We start from the raw sequence: 27,669 nt of genomic DNA, 5'->3' as shown, positions 1-27,669 counted from the left end.
AATTATCTCACAAATCCTTACAACGGCCCCTGTGAGGTCGGTCCTATTATTAGCCCCTCTTTACTCATCAGGTACAGCTGAGACTTTGAGAAGGTAAGTAACCTGTCGCATGCCAGACCTCAGAATGGCAAGTGACCGTATTCAAACTTTGGCTCCCTCGCCGTCATCCCAGCAGAGATGACTCTGTGGGTTTCTTTGTTCTGTTTCAAGCAGGACTCTAGTGAGTGTCTTAATCAGATTTTGTAGCACAGATCACATGATGAAGAGGAAACAGGGGTAAGTACTTATAGGAACACTGGCCAGCGAAGGGGAAGAAAGAAAAATTATCCAAAGCAAAAATGAGCATGAAAAATCCACAGTTGTTTGTTTCGATGTCACACAAGCTCGAGAAAGTGTAGAGAACATGGCTGGTCCCGAAGACATCTCCTACAGTAAATCATGTCTGCAGTAACCAGCACTGGTTAACGATTTGAGGTCCCACATCTGTTGGTACTTCTGTCTCAGGAAGCATGGTTGTATTTTTTAACCATTTACAAAGAGCTCCGTGAAAAATCTTTCCTTGAGAGGGAGAATCCTGCTTGAGGGCTAAGGCCTCTACAAAAATCATATGAAATAAAAAGAATATGACCCCAAGGTTTTCCAGTGGGAGAAATCGTACTGCCTATCAAAGCCTGGGTTGGAACATACAATATTCTGGAATAGTCAAACATGTTTTTGGTTGCGATTTCCACATGACCGCAATCCGGTGCCCTATTTTGTCTTGATACAAAGAGCTTTCCAAGTTCAATTCGGGTCTTCGAGATTGTCCTGATGTCATTCAACGAAGGCTATGTGGGAACCAACGCGAAGCCAGCCATAGAAATACACACTGACAGAAGACAGACACGTTGGGTTCTAATGCAATGAAAACCGTTGGCAATTGAAGAACCCCAGACTGTTGTAGGTTTGTTGGCCCACAAGTTAACAATAACAGATGGAGATACAGCAAGATGTTGCGAGAGAATATTCTTGCAGCCAGAAGTAATTCCTCTTTCTTGCTTTTTTTTTTTTTTATGACATCTGGAAACGGCTTCCTTTTATTTACAGAAATCATGATTCTCCAAAACCAGTGCAGTCACAGAATTTTCCATGCCATTTTCTGAACAAGCCACCTAAATTTCTTTGTCTGTTTCTTTGATCAAAGTATTTACCTTTCCTGAAATCACTACAAAAATGGAGAGACGCAGGAGAGGTAAATAACAGAGCTGCGCTCTTTCACGAGGTGAAGTAGGTCTTAGGATCTTGACAACCCAGGAGCCTCGCACAGGTGAGAAAGAGCTTCATCTCCCCGCCTCCCCCACTGCTTGCTTTTTCTACCACCGTGATGCCGAATCAGGAAGTTCAGGGCACAGACCCGGCAGAACTAAAGGTCCTTTATGGTTCCCCACCGGAGTGGGGATTTTATGGCAATGAAAAGAGCCAGGTGGGAAAAACACGTTCTCATCCCCTTCCCACGCCTCCCGTGCAGTAGGCTGAGTATTTACAATTGAACTTTTCAGAGTCTCAGATGAGAGCCTGCCTGCGGATGGGATGGATGGAAAGGGAGGAAAGAATATAACGTTCCTGGTTCAGGAACTCAAATTGGAATTCCAGAGGCATCTCTGAAATGACCCCATTCTTCGTCTTCCGAACTTCCCAGAAGAATTAGATCTAGAGCAAGGTTTTACTTAGCCCTTGAACATGAATCACCTGCCATGTTATGTGCTGGCCCCAAGGAAACAATGCTAAACTCATAAGAAATACTTAGGAGCCAGGTGAAGAGCAGAAGCACAAAAAACAAATAGAATAATCTATTTATTAGAAGGATGAATGACCCACACAAACGAACAGAAGGGATTCAGTAGAAGTGTATTCAATATCCCACACCGGGAGGCCATCGGAAGTGGGGAACACACAATTATGAAGGGTGGGAGAGGTCAAGAGAGATACAGGGGGAGGAAAAATAAAATTGTTGAATGTAAGAGCTCAAAGAATGCTCTGAAACAGAAGCACACAGCCAAGGAATACACAGGTGCACCCTAAGAGAGACATTTTCCAGAAGGTATCTAGGAGAGTGATGTGAAGAGAAAAATCCCCTAAACACCAAAATAAGTAAGACGTAAATATAAATGTCATCCTTCATCTGACAGGAACACTTATATAAAGAGAGAGTAACAAAGATTAATGGCTAGAAACAACGGCTGAGAATTTCCAAGGAGTAAAGAAAACACAAGGCTTAAGACAGAAAGTACTCACAAATTAAACAAGCCTGTTTTAAAAACAAATCAAAATTAATCTCTGGACCAATTATCATGATTTTTAAGAACATTAACCAGACACAGAGTATGTTTAAATCTTGCAATGAGGAAAAAAGCAGATGACATTCAAAGGAAGGACAATGTGGCTCACATGGGCGTTCTCACACCCACACGAAATGGAAAAAGGAACACGGGATACAAATGGCAAATTACTTTCAACAAGGTGAAGGGAGAGGAAGAAACCTAGACTTTTATACCCAGTAAAAGTTATCTCTTAAATGAAAAAGAAAACTGAAGATTTATCCAGGTGTAAAAAAATCTTACAAAATGTGCCACATTAAACCCCCTTGGAGAAAATCTCGGGAAAAAAATGTATTCCTGCAAATAGAGAAATGAATGTGAAACAAAGGAATAGAGTACAGGTAAGCAGAAAGCATTAATAGCCTCAGGAGACAATAATCTAAAAAGAAATCCCCACTATATTGTACACCTAATGGTAACATTACACTGTAGGTGAGCTAACTGGAATTTAAAGAAAAAACTTTTACGAAGTGAATAGAAAGAAATCCAAAAATAATCTTGAGCCAAAGTTCTCTTAGACTCTGGCACGGTGGGAGATGGGAGGTAAGAGTGGGCTTCCTCCAGATTTTGTTCTGAAGAAAACAGTGGCTATTCAAAAGGTTGACAGGCAATGAGAATAGATATGGGTCTTACACGGAAATATAGCTGCAGGATATCCCACTCAAACAAGTACAGGAACACTTCATGAATCTAACGTGCAAGGAGGAAAAACAGCACAGAAGAAAGACTACTGTAACAATGACATTAGCAATAGAAACTTAAAAATGGTACCACAGAATAGGAAAACCAAAGAAAACAAAAAATCACACATGGTGGTACACAGAAAACCCAAAATAGAATGACAAAAATTATAAGCTGTATAATAATGGCAGCTGGAAAATTAGAATAATTTTATCAGCGATAAACTGATAAAATAGGATTACAAATAGCTTTAACAACATACAGAGAAACTTAAAATGGATATATTTAAATAGATGGATTTAACACAAGAGGTCTCCTCAACTTGAAAATGAAGAAACCCAAAATACAAAATAGAAGGTAAATACGATTGAAAAATATCCAGGATGTGAATTTAATATCAGACAAAAATACCATCAATGTCACAACTGGCCATTAAATGCTGGAGGAGGAAGAGTAGTTAAGACGGTATCACCAAGACGATGATGAACGCACCTAATAAAACCTCAAAGCATGTAAAAAGTCACTAATATCGCTCACATTTGTGTTCATATATACAACATGCTTAAAATAAAGGAATGTTACCCTTAACATTCCACAAAATGTTGTGAGAGGTTAAAATAACACCTTCTTGAAACGCATGGACGTAGGAGATCAAAGAGTAATGGGAGATACAGAATGTTTGAGTAATCCCGTCAAGTGTTACCGGATAGACGCACATGGAAATCTATGCCCCTAAAATGTGCACACACGCATACATCCGTAATTACATGTGTGCACATGTATGTGTGAGTGCTTGCGTGTGTAGCTTTCAAGCACACGCAGAATGATTCCCAAAGGTATCATTCATAAACGGTACTAAAAAGAAGCAGTACCAAATAGCAATTTATTCTTTGAACCTAATCGAATAAAAATTGATAAAAAATCCCATAAAAGTGTTAGAACACTAAATGTGTGTGTATACCTTTAAGCTAAAGTAAAAACACAAACTACGTGGAATTCAACGATAATTTAGGTGTCATATGTGAAAATTTGTCTGACACGTCTACGCAAGTGCTTACGGGGATAATTAAAACTTCAACTACGTTTACAAGATAATAGGAAAGATTGCAAATAAATGGGCCATGGAGACAAATGAAAAAAGCTAGAATAATGGGAACAAAATACATTCAACTCAATCAGAAAATAATATATGATAAAGAGTAGAAATCTGTGAAATAGGGAACGAAAAAAGAGTCAAGCTAATTATCAAAATGAAAGCTAGTTTACTGAAAGCTTATTAATATAAGCAAACTTCTGGCAACACTGATCAAGCAAAACTGAGAAATAATGAAAATTAATGAGGCTGAGAAGTGAGGGAAATCACTTTAAATCATTTCAAATAAAATAAAAATATTAAAATAGAAATATTTTAATGATATAAGCACTGATGTTAAAAAATAAATTCAAATAAATATTTGAGAGAAAGTAAGGGATGCAGGACACAAACAGATCTAAATAAATAAAGACCATTATACAAAATAGTTATAAAAAATTCTCCCACATAAAAACTCAACATTCGAGATTATTTTTAAGCAATTTCTAGTACTTCAGTTCTTACTGAAATTTTGTTCAGAATGTATAAAATGAAGAGAAGTAGACAAATATTTTTTTTTAAACATTGTATTTATTTATTTGACAGAGAGAGAGACAGCCAGCGAGAGAGGGAACACAAGCAGGGGGAGTGGGAGAGGAAGAAGCAGGCTCCTAGCGGAGGAGCCTGATGTGGGGCTCGATCCCATAACGCCGGGATCACGCCCTGAGCCGAAGGCAGACGCTTAACCGCTGTGCCACCCAGGCGCCCCTGGACAAATATTTTTGTAAGATTAGCTCAACTATAGGACTGTAGTACAAGGTCAGAAGATCAAATTTAGAAGCTGAATCAAACTTAAATTTAAATCAGAATTATAAGTCAAATTCACTTATGAATGAAGATGTGGGCATCCTGAGTGAATATTAACAAAGCAAATATAATAGAGTACGGGCAGATTTTTCAGAGTTCCCCTTAAGATCAACATGGGGCTGTTTCCAAAATGCTTTAACAGAAAAAGACCTACTGTGTCATTAAACCACGTGAATAAAAAAAAGAAAATCTTGTGACCAGCCATAAAGATGCTAGAAATAATTGTGACGATATTCAATGCTTATTTATGATTTTAAAAATGTTTTAACGTAGTAGAAAACTGGAAATAGAAGGTAATTTCTTTTACCTGAAAATGGGCATTTACCCAAACATCTAGTCACTATCACGTTTATTAAAGGGTGTTGGACTGTCTTCCTATAAAATCATGAAGAGGGATGCCAGTTTGCCCCAACACAGTTCAATCCAACACTGGATGTCCTGAATGAATACAATGACAACAGGGATAAAGGCAACGAATATATGTTCAAAGGGGGAAGAGAGAAAATGGTCATTATTGTAGAGTATGACCACTTTTACGGAATCCGTGCCATATGGTAGATAAGCTACTTGAAATAACAGATAATCCCAAAAAGATTTCTGACTATAGAATCAAGACATTCTTTTATAGCAGGAGTAGGAAATGACATACAAAGTAAGATACTACTTGCAAAAAGAAGGGGGGGGGGACACATTAGTTTAAAAGAGCTAAAATTAGATCTCAGGTGGGAAACTATGCCAGCTTATGGCTAAGACAACAGGAATGTAGAATGATATCTCTTCTTCCTAAAACCATCTCTCAAGTCAATACGACTCCCAACAAAGATGGCAGAATTTTGCAGAATTTGACACACTGATTCTAAAGTGTCCAAAAAAGAAGAGACACCTAGAAATGCAAAGGGAATGCGGAAGAACAGCAAAGGGCCATTTTGCTCGACGTGAGTCACCTTTGCCTAGTGCAGGAACGGACCGGTGACTGAATGAGACCAAATATAAAACACAGAGCTTGCCCTATGCATAAGTGGTGGATGGTACAAGTTTGTACCGGGTTATTTTTTGGCAGAACCCTTTGAGATTTACTTTCTCGCGCTCGGACCCGCAGGGCTCTCTGCCCTGAACCCACAGGGAATCACTCTTGCCTCTGGCTTCCCCTGGAGGAAACCAAAGGTGATCGTAGCAGACAACCTGGAGGAAGAAAGAGAGAAGAGCCTGTACGTACAAGCTCCAGTCACCCCCCAGCAGGTATGACCAGTACCACCCAAATGGGCAGCCATAACTTCTCATAAGGGCTCCCTAATATGGCTACTCCGGGTTTACTGCACTACCCTGTGCTGGATTCCCTTATATCCTGCCCCACTTACTAATATAATACCTTTGTGTGTCATCTGTCCCTATTAGGATGCTGCCGGACACCAAATCACTGGAAAAGGAGACATTGTTTATATTACTTGTTGAAAACATCGGTTCTCTATTTGGAGAAAAATAACACTGGATCCCTATCTCACACCATATTTAAAAAAACTCTGTGTAGATTAACAATGTATGGATGCACTCTAACACTCATTGAAAAATACGTAGGAGGACACTTTTGTGATGCTGGGGTAGAGGTCAGGATTTCTTAAATGTGTCCTACTTAGAAAAAGGCATAAGGAAGGGAGAAGAAAACACTGAGGGATCTTTGCTGAATCAAAACTATTGATTTTTGTTTCAACAAAGAATATCAGAAATGAGGATTGTGGTCAGGACACAGAGGAGAGAAGAGATTTGCAATGTGCACACACACACTGGTCGACTACTTAAACCAGAGCACGCTCATGATCTTCAATGTAGGGTTAATACAGCACCAGGACATGGGGTCCTAAGGGCTGGTATAGCCCAAAGGATGCAGAGCTGCCTGGCAGGTTCCTCCTGCCTCCCCCAGCATTTCTGTTCACACCACCGTAAAGATGCTCAGCACACAACATGTCAGCCTGTCATCATCTTCTGTTCTTGTCATTATATGGAATAAAACCAAGAAGTTCCAGAGTAGTTATACAAGGGAAGTGAAAAGAAAAAGGTTGCCAGACCAACAGAAGACAATATGATTAAGACGTTTTTAACATAATACTGCACTCTGAATATTTCCCCATATCACTAAGTATTATCCTTTAATGTGATTTTAATGGCTAGTATTCCATGCATGTATTGTACCTCTAATTATAGAACAATTTCTAGACCGTGAAAAATTGTTGTAGCCTTTCCCTTATTTATTTATTTACTATTTTGGCTATCGTAAGCACTCAGCAAGGAAAACCCCTACACATTCATCCCTCTGCAGCTGTCCAATTACTTCTCGAGGATAAAATTTCTTGTGTAATGTATTTCAGGCATTCTGCTACCTATGGTCATGTTGTCTCCCCCAAAACATTATGACCACTTGCAAACACTCCAGCCTTGCATGAATGGGCATTTCCCACAGCTAAAATCCACAGCTAATGGGGTTTTTAATCATTGTGGTTTCAGGAGACGTTAGACGAAACGCTTCTGTAAAGTACAACAGCTACAGAGAAAAGTGAAGTGATGCTTCCAAAGAGGAAAAGAAACCACTGGTCTAATGTTCATGCCAAGATTCACATTTTAACAGGTGACTATGGTCTCGGTTGTTGGCGGCTTGGAAGACTCACGGGGACTAACACAACCCTTACTCCTTCTGATGGATTTAAAAGGTAAGCATGCCATCTATTGCAACAGGAAAGGACGGAGACCGATGCAAGGGACGGATAATCCGCAAAGCACACAGGAGTTACCTTCGAGGTCCGGGGGCAGAGAAAGCGCTTTGGAAGCAAGCTTGGTTGAGCCTATTCACTGATGTTTGATTTTGCCCTGCACACGTTTATTGGCTACATAGACAAAGAGGTAACCCTCATTAGAGTCTTTGTTCCCAAACATTAAATTCACGGATGCTTTGTAGCAACATCTGTGGTTTATCCTCATTTTCTGCAACATGGTTCTCTTTTAAAAGACAAGGACTGACCAGCGGGTGTTAGAGGCTCATATCTCTCACTCCAAAGCAGCTCTCCCTACTTCCCCGGTCTCAACCAAGGAGAGGTGGTCAGTGAGAAAAGGTTACGTCTAGGATGAGCCCCTCCTGGCAAATACACGCTCATCTTCCAAAGTCCAGTGAAAGAGCCTTTCGAAGAAAACAAATACACAAAGCAACATCACGTACAAACACGCAAGTCTGACAATTTTTGTTATATGGAAATGTTTTTAAAAGAATCTATTTGCTCTCAAGGGGCGCCTGGGTGGCACAGCGGTTAAGCGTCTGCCTTCGGCTCAGGGCGTGATCCCAGCGTTATGGGATCGAGCCCCACATCAGGCTCCTCCGCTGGGAGCCTGCTTCTTCCTCTCCCACTCCCCCTGCTTGTGTTCCTTCTCTCGCTGGCTGTCTCTATCTCTGTCGAATAAATAAATAAAATCTTTAAAAAAAAAAAAAAAGAATCTATTTGCTCTCAGAGATGTGGTTTTCAATTCTATGCCAATTGTGAAAGAAGATACTGAATCTTAAAAATATTCCCTGTGTCCATTTCTTTCTAAAAATGTCGATCTTAACTGGAACTTCCCTCGGTTCCTCATATAACCACATTGTGTAGGTTACCATATTGAAATTCCACGTGAAACTTGAAATGGAAGGAAGTCCCCAATGTGAATATCATATTTCGTTGTTGCTGTTAAAATTTTTTAAAAAGGCATCCTGTAAGACCAAGAGCTTGCCTAAAGCAAACACGCTTTTGACACCAAGCGTTCTTCACATTTTTAAGATTTTTGTGTTTTTGCTTTTTCCCATTAAACTCTGCTGCTGGTAGCATTAATTCTGTTCCATGCGCCCCTCATAAATCACTAAGGCTCTGTTCTCCTGGCTCCTCCGTAAATCTGGCAACAATGATGTTAATTGTACATGAAAAATATATTAAAACTGTAAATCATTTCTATTTTCGAGGAGGATGGGAGAAACAAATCTAAAGTAACTAATCAAATGCTCTTTCTTTTGTCTGGATTTGGCCAGAGGCCATTATATTAAAAGCATAAAATTACAGCCTGTTTTCATCAATTAGGCCTTATTCTTCGGTTCTTGAATCTAATCAAGAACATAGAAAATGTATCACAAATCCCATGTTAATGACCACTGATTCATTTCATTAATAGCGCTGGAAGTTTCTCTTTTTTGTGATGTATTCTTTAGAGTATTCTGGTACGTGGCCCTTTTTGTACCAATTGTATAGAAAAGGGCCAAAATATTCTTTTTTCTATCACCATATAGCTATAATGATGGCACAGAGGAAAAAGCTCACAGGGCATTATCTGCCAATTCCTAATGGCAATTGCTAACTTCTGCTTTCCACTCCCTGCAATACTCACTAGATTACTTTTTCTACAATGGATGAAAGATTGATTTTTTTAAAGTGTACCTATGGATACTCCCTTATGGTCGTGCTAGACTGTTCAACACTGATAAAAAATTTTTACAGCCCAACCGAGGAAGCAGAAACAACTCAGTATATTTACCAACAGACTTATTCACACAAAAATTAAAAATAGAAAGTCACTGGGGCGCCTGGGTGGTTCAGTTGGTTAAGCGTCTGCCTTTGGCTCACGTCATGATCTCAGGGTCCTGGGATTGGGCCCCATATCGGGCTCCTTGCTAAGCAGGGAGACTGCTTCTTCCTCTCCCTCTGCCTACTGCTCTTCATTGAGATAAAGGTCTTCTATTTTCCCTGTAAGTGCTACTTTACCTTAAAAGATGCCCATTTCTTGATAAACTAACTTGGCAAACTCATCACCTAATAAATGAACCCACTCGCCAATTTATTCGATAATCTAATGCACGCGCGTTTCTTTGATGGCTTTTCGAAATGAGATGCCATAACCTAAGCAAATAAGTCTCCAGTGGTCAGAAATTCAGGCAGCAGGCCAAGATAATGTAGGGGCAAATCACCTCTTTGCAGAATAAATCAAATTACACCGTCTAGATGCTGGCTTAGGCCAAGCTGGGCACGTTAACGAATAACTGGCAGTCTGAGTAATTAATCTCTAAATGCAAATCAGACCCTGTCACTTCACTTCTCAAAAATATTCCTTCATGGGACTCCAGCTGTCAACGAGATAATTCCCAAACAGGATAAATGACGTAATACATGCAAACTGTCCACTGTAGTGCCTGGCACTTTAGCAAGTGGTCAAGAAATGTTGGACTCTCTCCCCTTCCCTGCCCCGTTGGAGACTGATTGCAATTTGGTTCCCATCTGCTGCTGCAGGAATTGATCCCAGGGGTGACTGAAGGACAGATACCATACATACTTTGCTGTCACTAAAACTTGGGGGGAAAGGATGTATTTATCCGTGAGGAATACTGACTTGCTAACAAAATACGAGACCTAAATATATACCTGCACATTTCATTTTTTGTTGTTGTTGTTCATTACTCTGCTATAAAGTGACATTGAGATTCTTGTAGAGACGACTGACAAGACTTCATTTCGGAAAGAGTTGAGTGAGGTCCTGCTCACATTCCAGGTTGAGATATTCTCCTGTTAAGAGTCCACATACAACCCTGTGTGCAACGCACTAGCCCAGGGTTCACCTGCACGTTACATGCTCCCCTATACTATTTAAGAAGCTGATGGTCTAGAACCTAAAGACAATATTGCCGAGGGAGCCATGGACTACGTGTGTTTGCAGGGGTCATAGGGGTCGTGTGAAAATGAGAGGATACATCTAGAATTGGTTCATGACTTGTCGCAAGCCCTCCGGCTACCAATGAAGGAGGGAGCATCTGAACATTAATAACAAATGAAATGAAAGCAGGCTGATCAGTACTTCATTCCAGGATGTCATAACTTACATCTCATCTTTTTTTATTTATCTGTTACTTTCCTATCATAAATCATAAAAAAACACAGATTTTTAGGCATTAATCTCTAGAAATGTTAAAAAAAATATATTCCATGAAGTGAGTTTCTTGAAAGAGAATTACTGGTTCAAAAGTTATGGACATTTAAAATTGTTTTCACACATACTGTTATACTGCTTTTCTAAAAACCTATGCAGCACTTGACAAAAATGCGTACCGAAAGAAGTCATGCATGCACGTTCTCTTCAGCACTGAATATTATTTTGTCTTTGCTAATATCATCAGTAAAATGGTGTTTGCTTTTATTAAATTGCATTAATAACTCTTAAGAAAATTACCTGGAAAACTCTCAGAAAGCCTTAGATCTGAATTCTGCTTTTTCCTTTTACACACTGGGCAATTTGGGTAAAGGATGAACCACTCCTGGCTTTATGTTTCCCATTTGTGACTTGGCACTTTGGAGAGCTATTATGTACACTCAGTGATAGAAAATGCACAAGCTTTTTTTTTTTTTTTTTAAAGATTTTATTTATTTATTTGACACAGAGACAGCCAGTGAGAGAGACAGCCAGTGAGAGAGAGACAAGCTGGGGGAGTGGGAGAGGAAGAAGCAGGCTCCCAGCAGAGGAACCCGATGTGCGGCTCGATCCCAGAACGCTGGGATCACGCCCTGAGCCAAAGGCAGACGCTTAACGACTGAGCCACCCAGGTGCCCCATGACAATGCACAAGCTTTAGTGCCAAGTGCCTGCTATAAAAAACTCATTCTCTGAATACCAACTAACATCATCTTCCTTACCATCATCACCACCACAAAGGTCATCATCATCATCTTCACTGCTATCATCAGCACCGTCATCATCATCATCATTACCACCACCACCATCATAATTGTCGTTATCACCATCACCACCACCATAAACACACCACCATCATCATCACCATCATCAACACCATCACCGTCATCATCACCATCATCCTTACAAGTTCATTGCTATCACCATCACCACCAGCACAAAAGTCATCATCATCACCTTCACTATCATCATCACCATCATTACCACCCCCACCATCACCATCATAATTGTCATCATCACCATCACCACACCACCACCATAATCACATCACCATCATCATCATCACCATCACCACTACCATCAAAACCATCATCAACACCATCACTGTCATCATCACCATCATCCCCATCATTTTGCTGTTATCACTATCACCACTACCATCAAAATCACCATCATCATCATCATCACCAGATGGTCAGTATCATCTCCATCATAATCACCACCACCATCATCCTCATTTCCATCATCTCTTCGCCACAATTATCAAAATCATCATCTATTATTATTATATCTATGACTACTATTACTGTCCATATTTATTTATTTATGGGTTGGTTGTGTCCTTGGGCCACTCTTTTGTCAGTGTTTTGTTTAAAACTTGATTTTAGGGGCGCCTGGGTGGCTCAGTCGTTAAGCATCTGCCTCCAGCTCAGATCATGATCCCAGGGTCCTGGGATCAAGCCCCACATCGGGCTCCTTGCTCAGCGGGAAGCCTGCTTCTCCCTCTCCCACTCGCCCTGCTTGTGTTCCCTCTCTTGCTGGCTGTCTCTCTGTCAAAATAAATAAATAAAATGTTTTTAAAAATAAAATAAATAAATAAAACTTGATTTTAAGGATCTATAGCTAACAATCCCTTGTTGTGTGTCTCTTAACTGTCTACAGATACACTTTGCAACTAGTTGTTCTTAGAGGTCACTCCGGAAATTTACCTTGGTCTAGGCTATATGGACCATGGTTTCTTTCATGGGTTTCATTTTTTTTTTTTCCTATTTTTTTCTGATGGCAGAAAGGACTATTTGTTTATATTTGGTATAACAATTTTGGGGTCCAATTTTCTGAGACCCTATTTATGACTATTTTCCATATCATTAATCCTATCACTACCATCACATAAAGAGTCCTATAATTAATATACAAACATATCCTGTTACGACTATTATATGACAAAATCTTTGTCGGTACTACACTCACAGTCATTGAAGTTCAAATTCTTGGGGCCCATCCCCAGAACTGATGAGTTAGTAGCAGCCTGGCTGGAGCCTGGGAGTCTGCCTATGAAAAAGTTCCTGGTTAGTTCGAGAACAACTGTGCTACAGCCTGCAACTCTGAGCTCTGCCATCCTGTGCATTAACTAGAAGATACCCAAATGACATCTTGAAGATTTCCCTTTACATCAAGGGTCAGCACACTTTCTCTATAAGCGGCAAGAGGATAAGTATTTTAGACTTTGTGGGCCATAGGCCCTGTTTTGCAGCTATTTGACTCTGCCATTGTACTATGAAAGCAGCCACAAAAATTAGGCACATCGATGGGTAGGGTTCTGTTCCATTAACCTTTTTTGCAAAAACAGGCAGCAGCATGATGGATTCTGACTATGAGTCATATCATCCCCTCTTGTTTCACATCTCTGAAAGGAACTGAGGCCCTCTTTTCACTAAACACTCATCCTGGTTGGGTTTCTCAATTTTCGTAAGATCCCATCTGACCAATAGTCGCTGTAGCTCAGTTGATGATGGGATCATGCCACCATGCAGTTAACTGACCACAGCAGTGACTGCACTTTGGATGCTTGGCAAAGCCAAGACTTCAAATTCCCTCACTCAGTCTCTTAAACCACACGCAGCCAAGAGAATCAATATTAACATCAGCCTCCAGGATCCATCTTTGACCACATTGTCCCCCTAACCCACCAATTTGGCCAACTACTGTCCTTCAAAGTTCTCCTTAACGTACTCTGACCTCTGAGTCTAGAAACATGTTCCTCCCAAATGTTCCCATATCTCCCCAACTGGTCACCTCACAGCACTAATTATACGAAATGGTAATTCTGGTTCATCATCTATCCTTTCGCCTCCCCCGTATGATCTGCAAGGGAGAAGATGGTACCACATTCAGCAACGTGGCCAATTAGAACATGCTCTGTAAGGATGCACTGAATGAACAAATGTATAAACTGCACTTTTGCTAATGTCAGGGGCTCATAAAGAAGGAAATGTTAACAAACAAGTCAAAGAAATGCAATGAAGTAAGGGTCTTGCTGGTACCCACTGGACTGACAGAGCTGCATGAGAACTGAAGACCAGGTTTTACCACCATCCTGAGAACTCACCCAGAGAAGCTGAGTGGGATCTCCTGTGCTTCTTGCAGAATTCCCTAGATACCACCTTGTCAGCCATATGCCCAGTGTCCCACAGTGTAGCTCTCACCACGCCCTTCCCCCTGCTAAAGGCTTGGGCTGAGATGTGCTCAAATTCAATTTCAGTTCCCCTGGATCAACTCTCTAAATTGGGTACTCCTTCGGTAAACTTAACCCATTAGCTAGAATGCTTAAAAGAAACAGTAGATACAGTAGGTTACACGCTGTACTAAGCAGTTTGGTCCATTTCAGGGCACGTTTTCCACCTGGAGTTATAGCTCATGCTACCCCGACTTTGCCATCAGAGGCCAGCTTCCAGATCCAGACGTCCCTCTGGGATGCAGTACCCAGTGTGGTCCTGCCTCAGCGTTGTCTGAATACAAATGTCCTGATGTGTAAGACGTTTCTGTCACTTTATCACTCTATGTCATGAAAGGGTCCCCATGCTTACAAAACAACAGCAACAACTCATAAACAAGGCTTCCCATTTCCAAATCCTTGAGTTCTTCTTTGGAGCTAAAAAGGAAGAACCATCCTAGGTAACGCTTTTCCGCCCCTGAAACCATACCAGTCATTCTCATCTAGTTTCTATCCCAAATATGATGGAGGGTAATGGACATCAGTGGGTTTTGCCTGCTTAGCATCCTGTTTTCTTTCGGGGAGCTACCTTACCTACATCAATTCCAAGGTAGGTCCTTTTGGACTCACCCATCCCTCTGCCCATTCAGAAATGTATGCTGAGGCCATGACAATCCAAGGGTGTTTCCCCCCTAGATAAGGAAACTGGTTTGAGTTGGCCTCTGACCCCAACTGGGACAGTGGCATCATCCCCAGGCCAATGTGCTTCTCTGAGCTCAATGGTGATATCACAGGGAAATGCTAGTGACTTTTTTTTTTTTTTTTTTTGGCCCCGTATGGAAACAGCATCACAGAAAACAAAAGAACGCCAATGGTTAACCAAAAGTGTCAGGTTACAAATAGCAGTGATTCAGCCCCAAATCCGGGTGGCTTAAAACAACAGGAATTTATTGTCCCACTGTATTGCATGACAGATGTATGAAATTACAGAGTCGTCCTGCAACAGAGTCAGACAATAAATTCCTCTTGATGTCTGACATTATGGAGTCAGCAGGGTTGGTTACTTCTCTGGAGTCTGGGGGACCACGATGTCTCTCTCTGTCTCAGTTGTTAATTTCTGGTGGTTTCCAGTGATCCTTGGAGCTCCCTGGCTTGGAGATCCTTCCCACCCATCTCTGCCTCCGTCTTCACATCATGTTCCGTCTACGTGTCTCTGTCTGTCTTCCTCCCTCTGTCTCCTCTTGTAAGGACACCACTCATAATGGATTTCGTGTCCTTCCTAATACAGTCTGACCTCATCTTACCTTGATTACATCTATTCAAAACCTTATCCCCAAAGCAGCTGTCGTTCATAGGTTCCAGGGATTAGGACTTCAACACATCCTTTTGGGGGCACACAATTCCACCCATAACACAGAGCAACTCAAAAACCCCTTGACAAGAGAGAAGTTTGAAGGATTAATAGCCATGCCATGATCTGTCAATGTTTTTAAAAGATTCTAACGGATATTCTACAGCCTTAGGATGACAATTTCAAATCTCGTAGACCCCAAATTTCTCTCGGGCTGGGACCTCATAATGTGTCCTCGGAGGTAATCTCATTTCGATGATGAGGATGTTGCTGTTGGTGACAGTGACGACAACAACAGTAAAAATCACAACCAAGAATGAAGCAGAACAAAATGCTGGAGGAAGCTATTTTCCCCTAAGTCTAGAGAAAGCCTTCTAAGATGATGATTCTTCTCATTTCAATGATTCTAACCTGTGACCTTTAATTAATTTCTTGGAAAGGAGTCCAGCACCATTAAATCAGATCATAGTCGACGGTATTTTGGTATTTTAGGTATTTTAGGGAAACGTCAGCAAACAGACTTAAGCCCGGCTGCAACTGGTAAAGATGACGCCGGCGACATCGCGCGGGGAGATCTGAGCCACAGCGACAAATCGCTCCGCCCCGGGTGTGTGCAGACGGTGTGTCACAGGAAGCAGACGGATCCTGTTTGCTACTTTCTAAATCTTGTCGTAAACGAGGATACTACTCCTTTACAAAATTAGGAGAACACGTGACTTTTAGGCACAATATATATAAGCCAAGAGTTTTATGTGTTTGCCAAACACACACACAAACAAATCTAACATCAACTCTGGGTGTACTGAGGACACGTGTTGTGACTGAGAACAAATGCACCCCTACTGGGGGACGTGAGCAGGAATCCCGGTTACCAAGCTCTCCGTATAAGAACAGATCAGCCATGGGCAGTCTATGCACAGTGAGCCAGGAAGGGGGACGGCAGGGTCTCAAAGCCACTTGCAGGAGGAAGTGACACAGAAAGGGTGTTAACACCTGGTCTTCAAAGATTTTGCAAGCAACAGAGTGAGAGAAAGAAGCTTCCCAAATTGCTCCAGCTCTGTGGGTAGAGACTTGACACGTAGAGATCACCAACCCTTCTAACAATGAGGTGAACTCTCTCCTGAAGCTGCAGAAGTCTTTCCGGGCCAGGTTCAAAACCAGTTGCATGGTCAGGGGCTTCTTACTCCTTCATTTGTGACGGGCAGTCCAGTCGACAGACAATGCCTTCATTCCTTTATCTCGCCAATGCCCCCCTGCCTATAAACGGTTTACAGTTGACTAAGTGTACGCGTATTTGTTACGTCTGCCCGTCTCTCAGCGTGAGCCTGATAACAGCAGGGACTTTGTTCTGTTGGCGACCGTCTTGCTTTGTGAGTTTCAGCTTTGCTCATACCAATGCCACTTTGAGGATGGCTGGGTGCAGGGAGGCACTGGGAATGTATCAGGAGTCCCGGAGGGGTCCCTGGCAGCTTGGCTGCTGTTCCTTGCCCGTCTCTGTCCCCGGGGTGTGGGTGGCAACCAGGAGGCAATGCCCAGAGCACAAAAGATGACGAAGAATAGTTGTAGAAGGTATAAATAAATGAATTTTTTTTTTAAGCTCTACAGTCTACAAGGGGTGTAGAGATGTAAAATGATGTTTGCATCAAACCTCTAAGAACGCACGGGAGGACGGATGTCCTGCTTGGTTTCATCACTTACTCCAGATAAACTTTGACAATGATATTCAACATGCCAAAATCCCTTTCTTAAAAAAAAAAAAAAAAAAAAGGATGGGGGCGCCTGGGTGGCTCAGTGGGTTAGGTGTCTGACTTCAGCTCAGCTCATGATCTCAGGGTCCTGAGATTGAGCCCCATGTCAGGCTCCCTGCTCAGTGGGGACTCTGCTTCTCCCTCTCCCTCTGCCTCTCCCCCACCTCAAATAAATAAATAAAATCTTTAGGGAAAAAATGGATGAAACGCAAACAACTTGTGCTACACTGGAATTTGAGCTCATTATTATGTGATTTAAGGCTCAAAAAGAAAGATCTAGTCTACGTTGATATATTTTAAACATTTAAGTTTTCTTGGGAAAGATGCTGCTTTCTCTCCGTGGTTTGCTAGTATTTTTTGATCTAAACTATTTTTAAATATGCGAAGTTAATATAACTGTTGCATATTATCTGGATGGATACATGACTCAACATAGTGATGAAAGGATTTCAGTAGATAAAAAATTGGGGCGGAGGGTGCCTGGGTGGCACAGCGGTTAAACGCCTGCCTTCGGCTCAGGGCGTGATCCCAGCGTTATGGGATCGAGCCTCACATCAGGCTCCTCCGCTATGAGCCTGCTTCTTCCTCTCCCACTCCCCCTGCTTGTGTTCCCTCTCTCGCTGGCTGTCTCTATCTCTGTCAAATAAATAAATAAAATCTTTAAAAAAAAAAAATGGGGGCGGAGACAAAGCTTTTAATAAATGATTTTTTAAAAATTTCAGGTGATAAAAGTACACTGGAATTAGATAAGAACCGAACCTTATGTGCTTTGACTTAACCTCACCGCACAGTCTGCTGAGAAGAAAAATGTGCATTAGACTTCCTCGGGATGCAATTCCAGTTATGAATCCTCCAATGTCAAAAATGGAGCCATGCAAAAAACACCCAAGTGGGTGCTTTGCATGTTACATTATACTATCAATGCACCTTTCTATCGTTTTGTTAGGTTTTATCTCTCCCTGCTTCCCATTTTTGCACTTTTTATGTCTTGGCCCATCTAGAGAAGCAATAAACAAGGAGCTTCCTTTGGGGGATGCAGAAAGCATTTCCTCACTGCACAACATATGTGTGTGTGCCTTGTGTATTCGTGTCAGGATGGGTGGAAAACTTTCCACCGTGGATCCTTGATGGAAAACATTCACTTACAGAATACCTGCCTTTTTTTTTTTTCTCTTGAAATCCTAAAGAACTCCCTGAATTCTTCTGCCCGCTGATCCCTTTCTGAAGCTCAAGTTTTGTTGGGGATCATTCATTTTCCAAGCAAAGAGCTTACATTTCCTTGTTACCACCACTTGGACTGGTTCAATGCCTTGGGTACGGTAAGTGCGAAGAGTCATTTTTCAAATCAATAATTTTTATCTTTTTTTTTTTTTTCCCAAGTCAATACTGTTTAGATGAGTCAGCTAAAGGGGTTCTCAAGAGAGTACGGATTGAAAGAGGGAAGAAAACACAAAGAATCAGAGTTGAGATCAGGAGAGCAATGGGTGACGTGGCTTGAGGTGGGATGAAAGTCAACGCGTAGCCAGTGGAAGGGATGTTGGGGGAATACTGGGTGATCCCTTTGGGATGCAGAGACGATTAGGTCCCGAAACAGAATGGAGCAGGATGGAGCTGAAGGCATCCATTTAAGGAAGAAAGAGAGTTAATGAACATTTTCCTGTCTTGTAGAAACATACCACAAAAGCTCCTTTGCTTGAGAAGAGTCAAAACTTCATGCGTTCCTCCCTTTCTGATGGGAACGCCCTCTCCCCATAGGGCCGACCTGAGTATTCTGCTCAGGACCACATTCCCAGCAGACAAGAGGCTGTTCTGCTTAGTGGAGACATCAGAGTGCTTGGGATTTCAGCGAGGACAGAACAGTATAGTAGTTCCCATGTTCAATTTGGCTTTAACAAAAATCATAACACATTTGATCTTAATTGAACTGCGGTATCTTTTGTTGGCTTTCCTCGAACACCTTACACACACACACACACACACACACACACTCCGTACACCTTCACGGTCTAAATACCCAAACTAGATATCGAAATCTAACTGGATTTTTTCCCCATTTAAAAAAAAATCTGCTTCGTGTTTGTGGAAACCTATTTCTCCAAACTGAAATACAGGATATCCGATTGAATTAATAAAATAGAGACCCCTCATCTTCATTTATCTTAACAAGCATTAATAGGGGAATAGATTACTCAGACTTCCCCCCCACCCCGGTCGCCTGCGAGTTCCCTGTGTGATCTGTAGGTCTGACTTATCTACGTAGGGCCACTGTTTTACATCTCATACACCCTCCGTGGTCCTGGAATCCAAAGTTAAGGAAATCCCTCCTGCTCACGTTTGCTGCGGTTTGGATGTCAATGCACCAAGGACAAGTGTTCTTATAGAGGAGGAACGTGAAACAAACCCAATATGAAAAGAGCCTGGTTTAGAACCAAAACACCCAGTAGGAAGGCAGGTGCCTACTCGCAACCATCGTATCCGAGAGACGGAATCTTCTGGTGACCGATCACGTAAGGAGATTCATATTAAATTCACATGAAATCAAATGTATAACATATTGACCTTTTTCATTTCATCATTTCCTAAGTTATACTGTTAATCATAATTGATAATGATCCAGGGGCTTAGTCCAAAACTGCTATAACCTGAAACAGCATTCACGAGGTATACCAGGAGTGTTATTATTACTAATAGCCAAGGTCACTCAATATTGAGAAGGGTGACTGTCTCAGCCAAGACAATATGGAAAATAAATGACCGTGTCCAGACTAGTGATATCAGTTGGCAAAAAATAAAGCTATCTGGTGTCCTGGAGGCAAGAGTACGCAAGTAAATAATGAGCAAATTGTTGGAAACGGACAGCTTCTAGCAGACCAGTCGCGTGCCCAGTTTCCATCTTAAATGTTCTTTTGCAATATTGTTTATGATATGCACCATATGGCAAGTCGGGGTTTTAACACGTTTTACGTAATCGAAACTTGTTCTAATTGTGAGAAACATCTAAGTTGCAAATGGGATGGAGTTCGAGTTCATCTGATGGAAAATAAGGGGTTAGTCTCTTCTTAGGGGAATGATTTTGCTGTAGTTCCCAAACAAGTAGAATTCACACTACCAAATAGTATTTTCTAAACATATATGACACCTCAACCCTCAACAAGGGTATGATTCTATGTTCAAATGGGCACAATCTTCTAAGCTGGGAGAGACGCATGTTATCAGAAATCCACTCCAGTTGAACCGTCTTCAAAAAATACTAAATTCCTTTCCATGAATCCCTGTCGGGGAGATATTTGTTTAATCACCTTTCATAATTATCTTCCCGCACAAGCTACGTCTACACAACGTCAAACTTCCAGGTGACACACGAAAATGGCAAGCACTGAACTGTTTTCACCTCGTTGGATGCTGATGTGGACTGGTCAAAACGTCAGGCTCACTGTGCAAACTCACTTAAGTTTTACTTTGTCACCTGGGTTTTGCCACTATCTGCATACAATTGGACTATGTGTGACTTGATGAGAAGAGAGAGGAAATTCATTTCTCCTTTATCTCACATAAAAAAAAAAAAGGCTACTATTGTCTTTGGATGTTCTAAGGCACTCTTCCAAGAAATGAATTTTAATGCTTTCTTGATGATTAATTTCTGTAACTCACATAGGATGCTGAAAATTCATTTCACAATCGAGGCTGAAAAAGACAGAGCTTAGGAATAAAGCAAAGCAGAATCGTTGTCTGCTCTTTGTAAACAATTGTATTCCCTCTAAATTCCCTTTTATTAAAGCCATACTCAGTCTCGTCAGAAATGACGATCCCTTGCTCCTATTCCTTAAGCTGACCCCTCCAAGATTACAGTAAATAATTATGTTATAGACAAGAAGCATGTATCACGCATGGGATTGATATATATATTAGACCCCACATGCACATGCAATTTTGCTGATACATTCGGGTTCCCTTTGTGACGATTAATTATGTTCCACTAACGTCGGAGCCGAAAGAGGTTATGCGTGCAGGATACGAGGGTAAGCACTTTATATGGATTAATGCCTTAACCTCCCAGCGCATCTCAATCAGACACACAAGGAAATGGGAGGCACGTACAAGCCAAGTGACCTGTCTTTGGCCCCTCAGCTGGTAAGGGGACAAGATGGCATTGAAACCCAGTCTGGGGGCTCCTGGGTGGCACAGCGGTTAAGCGTCTGCCTTCGGCTCAGGGCGTGATCCCGGCGATCTGGGATCGAGCCCCACATCAGGCTCTTCTGCTATGAGCCTGCTTCTTCCTCTCCCACTCCCCGTGCTTGTGTTCCCTCTCTCACTGGCTGTCTCTATCCCTGTCAAATAAATAAAATCTTTAAAAAAATAAATAAATAAATAAAAATAAACCCAGTCTGGCACTGAACCGGAGGAGGGAACCAAATTTACGTTAAAAAGCATGAAGAATCAAAAAAAAAAAAAAAAAAAAAAAAAAAAAAAAAAAAAACATAAAGAATCAGTTTGCCCAGAACAGATCGGATCTTGAGGTCTAGAGAGGAAGAGTGGGGGGCCCAAAATATTTTGCTACCATAGGTGCAAACAGGACAAGAAGCCATTTAGAGGGACGGCTGCCATTGTGAGTGAGGTTTAATGGACAGAAGAGGACAGCTTGTAGGTCATCCATGGACATTGACTCTGGAAATTCGTTTTAGACACCTGGGTAAATTTAAATGTCCCTTTATTACGTCCCTGTGTAAAATCACCATGTTTCCTAACTACGGCATTTAGGATTTGCCCTGACGCCGTAATACAACAGCGGACAAAAAGGTTGAGTGCGTGCAGTATAGAGTTAATGCCTCAAATCTGCAGTGTCTGACCACAAACTAGGGCCAGGATCGTCTTCTTGGTACCCCTGGCGGAGAGCAGCACGTTTTAACTCCCCAGCATTCAGATAAGAGTGTTTTTGTATCAGTAATACTTGAGATTGAAAGGGAAGCAAAGAGTCTCAGAAGGAGTAGGGGTTCCGAAGGCTCAAAACGAAACAATTTTTCAGCGATTACTTTGTTTTCAGTTAGGGTAGAGACTTGACTATGCATTTCAAACCGTACTGTAACACACTGCCACAAATGTTGCAGCTTCCAAAAGCAGCCAACAGGTATTATCTTAAGGTTTTGTAGGTCAGAATTGCATGGGGCTAAAATCAAGGTGGCAAGCGTGGTTGGGCGGCTTTCTGGAGCCCTCGGGAAGAATCCATTTCCCGGTCTTCTCTAGTTTCCAGAAGCTGCCCACAGTCCTTGCGTCTTGGCTCCACCCCATCCTGGAAGCCAACAAGGCTAGTTGTGTCTTTACTGCATTGTTGCACGGTGGCTCTGGTGTTTTGTGTCTCCCTCTTCCAGAATCCAGGGAGGGTCTTTGTTCTTCAATACTGGGCCCACCCAGGGAATCCAACATACGCTCCCTTTATCGTCAAGTCAACCGACAAGCGAATATAATTCCACCTGCAAGCTAAATTCATTCCCCTTTGCCATGGACGGTCACAGAGTCATAGGTTCTAAGGACTAGGATGGAGACAACTTGGGGGAGTCCTTATTCTGCCTCCAAGTGTCTGTCTCCCAAAATTGTATCTGTTGCAATTGTTCACATCTAAAGTATGCCTGGCACATAGTAGATCCTCGGAATTATTTTTGGCAGCAAAGTCAAGTTGTGCCTGCTCGTCACCTGCACTCTTTTGGTGATGCAGAAAGATCAGTGTAAGAAACTGAAGTATCAGAGTGGAAATTTTAATTCTGAAGATCCAATACTGTGTCTACACTGTCAAATAAATGCATTGATATGATACGATAGCCCATAAAGGGAGGTCTTTGGAGGAATCAGCATGATGCCATCATTTCATGTGTTATGAAGGATGGGGAGTTTATTCATTAAGTGAATAACCCATAATTAAATATCTGAAGCTGCACACTGATTCTCAAATGGATACAAATATTACAAAAAGAAAGAAAAGAAACCAGAAAGTTCCTGAACCAAAACGCTGTGATTTGTTTGTACAAACATGGAGGCATGGACCTTCACTCACCAGCAAAGTGCCAACATTTATATATTGTAGGAAAACAGATCCTACCCCTTCAGCTCCTACTGGATTTCTGATCCTCTTGTCAAGATATTGTAGGCAAACACTCTCTGAAAATCCTGACACTATAAACAGGTGGCTCTAGGTTTATTCTTAAGGTTCGATGGCTTTTCTATTGGGGTAGCATTTTTATATTCCCAAATTCCTATTCGGGACTGCCCCGCAAGGAAAGGGCCAAATTGTTTATGGTTTCGGGCCACACGACTGCACATTCACGGTGGTCCTGTCATCAGGGAGGTTATTGATTTTTCTCCGTGGGTGGTCTCCTTTGGCCCAGCCCCTCCTGGAAAGCACGTGGCGGGGAGCACACGTCGCTGGGAGGGGACCACGTGCAGTGGCCAGCTCCTGGACACCAGCACGGCAAGTACATTGGGAGAGCCATTTTAATCATGTATCCTGCTTTGTTCTCCCCGCCCTTTTCTGCCTTTCCTTCTTTTGGCTTTTTATTTGCATAGCTGATGACGAGAAAGACCACGACCCAGGCGGCTTCTGAAGTGAGACGTCTCATCGGTTTTCGGTGCGTGAGCCTTGCCCACACTTACGCACAAGGCGAGCACGGAGAGAGCTCAGCGCGCCACGTGCAAATACAGCAGGCGAGTGTCACCTTCACTCCTGAACGTCGCATGCAGACCGAGACCTCACAAGATAATTGTGTGATCTGTTACCATAATGACAAGGGCCAGCCGCCAGAGACTACTCACATAATTAAGCACCATCTTCCCATTTCGTTTCTCTGGGCGTTCTCTGTGATCTTGACAACACACAACCCTGGCCTGGTGTTTCAAGACACCCTACGCGAGCTACCTTGCAGCATTTACGTGCAGGAAGCGCAGTATGGCGGCTTCAGGGCAACTTTGGGGATCGTGGATGATGTAACCCTATATTTCAGACCTTCAGCCAAATCTTAACTGAGAATCATTCTCCAAGGATTAAAGGGAAAAAAAAGAAAAGAAATTTCTCCCCTAAAAGTTACAAAGGACACACTGTAGTTTCTACAGTCGATGATGTCTATGATTCCTGTAAATTACTTCTTTTAATTCCAGGAAGATTTACATTCCCGGGTTTTCTCTCTCCTTGTCTAAAAATAGCACGTGCAAATGGTAAATGAGAAATGTGTTCACATTGTAGTATAACTTTAGTCTGGTTAGCCTTTCTAAAAAAATGCTTTTAATTTGAAACCTACACAGAGAAGGAGATAATCGAATTTTACTACCATTGGATTAAGTTAATAAATCAGACATCATTGTAAGATTTTCACTGCTGTGTTATTGAAAACAAAGGAGCCATTTTGTTCAAGCAAGCACATTATTTCCTAATGTAACCAGAATCATCTAAGGACACCCATTTGCCGTTTGATTGCTGTGAATATCGGGAGGAAACAAGGTGCAAATTGATGTTAGCAACACAGATTCTAAACAATGAAATCCAACCACTTTCATGAAATATCCCTTGCTTCTGTATTTAAAACAATCAGTGGTTTTTCTTTCAAGACTCCATAAAAAGAAAGAAAGAAAGAAAGAAAGAAAGAAAGAAAGAAAGAAAGAAAGAAAGAAAAAGAAAGGTTGGTTCTGAGGAAGGAAGGAAGGAAGGAAGGAAGGAAGGAAGGAAGGAAGGAAGGAAAAGGAAAGGAGAGGAGATAGGAAGGAAGAGGGGAAGGAAGGAAGAGGGGAAGGAAGGAAGCTAAAATCTTAACCTATTAAAGCAGAGGAAACCATGCCTTATAATCTTCAGTTTGCTAACTCGAGTATGACAATGTTCTTAATTCTGTTGTTTTCTATAGATTTCATTTTCCTTTATAGATGATGCAGGTGTACTATGTAACCCTCTACGGCCACGCTGGTGAGCGACTGCCAAGAAACCCTGTAACCACACTGAAGATGCAATAGGTGATCATAATTAAGTCATTAATTATAGCGTTGTCCATTTCCTACATGCTCAATGAACACAAGTGTCATGATTTATAAGTCAGGGCAACAGCTGCATTCGGAATACGAAAAAAAAATGACTGGGTTATAGAAAAAAAAAAATCGTGCACAAGACATTCTAAACACCTCTTGGCAAATCTGACACCCTAGTAAGCAGCGGCTGTTTTCTGTTTAAATAAAGTACTTACCATCTTCCGTGGGCACGTAGATGTTTAAGTAAAGGCAGTCTTCGTTCTGATCTTGAACATAGGTCATTAAAGTATCCAAATTGGCAGTAAACCAGATGGGCAGCATATCGTGCAATAAAGACCTCTCGTCTAGGTGTTGGGGGCACACAGCAGCGAACTGGGTGGCATTTCGAACTCCAGTCCATGACGATGGGGGTTCTGGGGGCTGAAACCGCCTCTCTCCAGTGGGAGGAGAGGCATAGGGGACCCCCAAGTATTGCTCCACTGGACCCAAAATCTCATTGGGCAATGGTGTTCTTAGGCCCCGGATTTTGCCATAATTTGTGTTGACGACTGGATACTGTGCTTGGCTGTCAATGAGCGTGAACCGAATGGCAAGAGCAGTTATCCACAGGAGGACATTGGAGTTCAACATGACGCAGACTGGCGTGAAGAACAGTGGCAGCCATAACAGTCCCTTGGGTCTCGACATTGTTCACTGCCACATCCGCAGGGGTCCGTGTGATATGACTCCAAGCAGACAAAGCCGGGAAGGAAGCCTGCAGACAGAGAGGGCTTTCCAGGGAGCAAGAGACCCAGGAGAGGAGCCTCTGCGATGGGTCATAGACAGAAACCGAGGTTAAGAACACGCCCAGCTGTTTTCTCGGCAGCCCATTGCGGGAGAGAGCAGCCCTCTCTTAATCCTGGAAGGGAATTCCAGCAGGTGTGAGGCTCCCAGGACGCGGTGACCATCCGACACCTCCCACGGACAAGGATTCCTTAGGAAAACTCCAAGGCAGAGCAGTCCGCCTAATGGGGAAAGAAAGAAGATGAGAATAATGAAGCAAGGGAAGCCACGCAACCTCCATTTCTTCCATGCAACCCTCAACATCGCTCAATGAAACGCTCATTCACTGATGCATCTGTCTCCCCACGTCTCCATGGAGAAGAATCCAGCAAGAACATGACTTGTCTTTAATTCTCGCTGGCCACCCCATTATCTGGAACAATGCACAACATTTAGAAAATACTCAACAAGTCTCTGTAAACAAATTCCCAAAAGTAACGCGTGTTGTTCAGATAACTAACGATGTCTCCCAATTCGCTCTTTACAAAGACCAGCCAATGGATAGGTACCCTCAAAACACGTTCTCAGATGTGTAAGGAAAATGCCACTTCTCCCTAAGGGGATATGCACGGAGCCTATCAACGTTTTTCAGGATGAGGGAAGGAGAAATGTGGGCCGGGGGCCAAACTGGATTTATGACGTGTGGCTATTTATCAGATACGCAAAGGGAGCATGACCTAATGGAAAGGGCGTAGGCTCTGGATTCTAATCCTTCTCGGGTACTCAATGGCACATACCATTAGGCTACACACATCGTCACCCTGAAACCCCAATTCCTCATGAAAACTGAACAAGACAGAACATGTCACATCGAGGCTGTAGTATGTCCCAGCGGCACATCATTCATAACTAAAACCGTTGATAACGGCCAACCCGACTTTCACATAAGACACGCACAGTAAACCTTTCACCCTGCAGCCCATTATACTGATTTTTGTTCATCTGTTTGTGTAGCCCATTGTAAATTTTGTTGAAGATTTTATTTATTCATTCATTCATTCATTCATTCATTCATTCATTCATTTGACAGAGAGAGCACAGAGGGAGAGGGAAAGGGAAAAGCACACTCCCTGCTGAGCAGAGAGCCCAACGCAGGGCTCAGTCCCAGGACCCTGAGATCATGACCTGAGCTGAAGGCAGACACTTCATCAACTGAGCCCCCCAGGTGGCCCCAAGCAGCCCACTTTAAAAGCTGACGGTACATTTGAGCTACCGTCCTGTTGACTGTGATCATCCAGACTCGTCTCCATGTAGATGTTATGACTCTCACTAGATAAATCATTGCTCTTATGACAGTAAAGAATGCTGTGCCTGAGTGGGACACTATTGTCAATGACCCATTAGGGATACAAAACATTACACGACGTGTTGCAAACAGTATACCTTTAAATAGTGTTCTTCTACTGAAAAACAGACAAACATGCGTGAAAGATGTTGTGGGTGATTCTGAGTATTTCTGGGCTAGTGTATAATGACACATTCAAGTGGACAGTTGAGCAGTTCTTCACTAATATGTCACTGAGATCATTTTTTTTTAAAGGAAACATATGGGAGCTGGATCTGTCATGGAGCTATGGGGGGAATTTCACCTCTGGG

At 42.1% G+C, this 27,669-nt stretch overlaps 1 protein-coding gene across 1 annotated transcript in view; it reads right to left on the bottom strand.

Annotated features, from left to right (window-relative positions):
* LOC103666311 (neuroligin-4, X-linked-like) overlaps positions 1–26,342 on the bottom strand; it is a 114,295-nt gene extending 87,953 nt beyond the window's left edge. Inside the window, exon 1 of the mRNA XM_008694323.2 lies at positions 25,467–26,342. Within this exon, the coding sequence (XP_008692545.2) occupies positions 25,467–25,938 (472 nt within the window). The 5' untranslated portion in view covers positions 25,939–26,342. The remainder of the gene's footprint in view (positions 1–25,466) is intronic.
* Positions 26,343–27,669: the final 1,327 nt, after the last annotated feature.

Source organism: Ursus maritimus, assembly GCF_017311325.1.
Source record: "Ursus maritimus isolate PB19 chromosome X unlocalized genomic scaffold, ASM1731132v1 scaffold_X1, whole genome shotgun sequence".
In the NCBI taxonomy this organism is placed as follows: Eukaryota; Metazoa; Chordata; class Mammalia; order Carnivora; family Ursidae; genus Ursus; species Ursus maritimus.
This window is presented reverse-complemented; position numbering and strand designations above follow the sequence as displayed.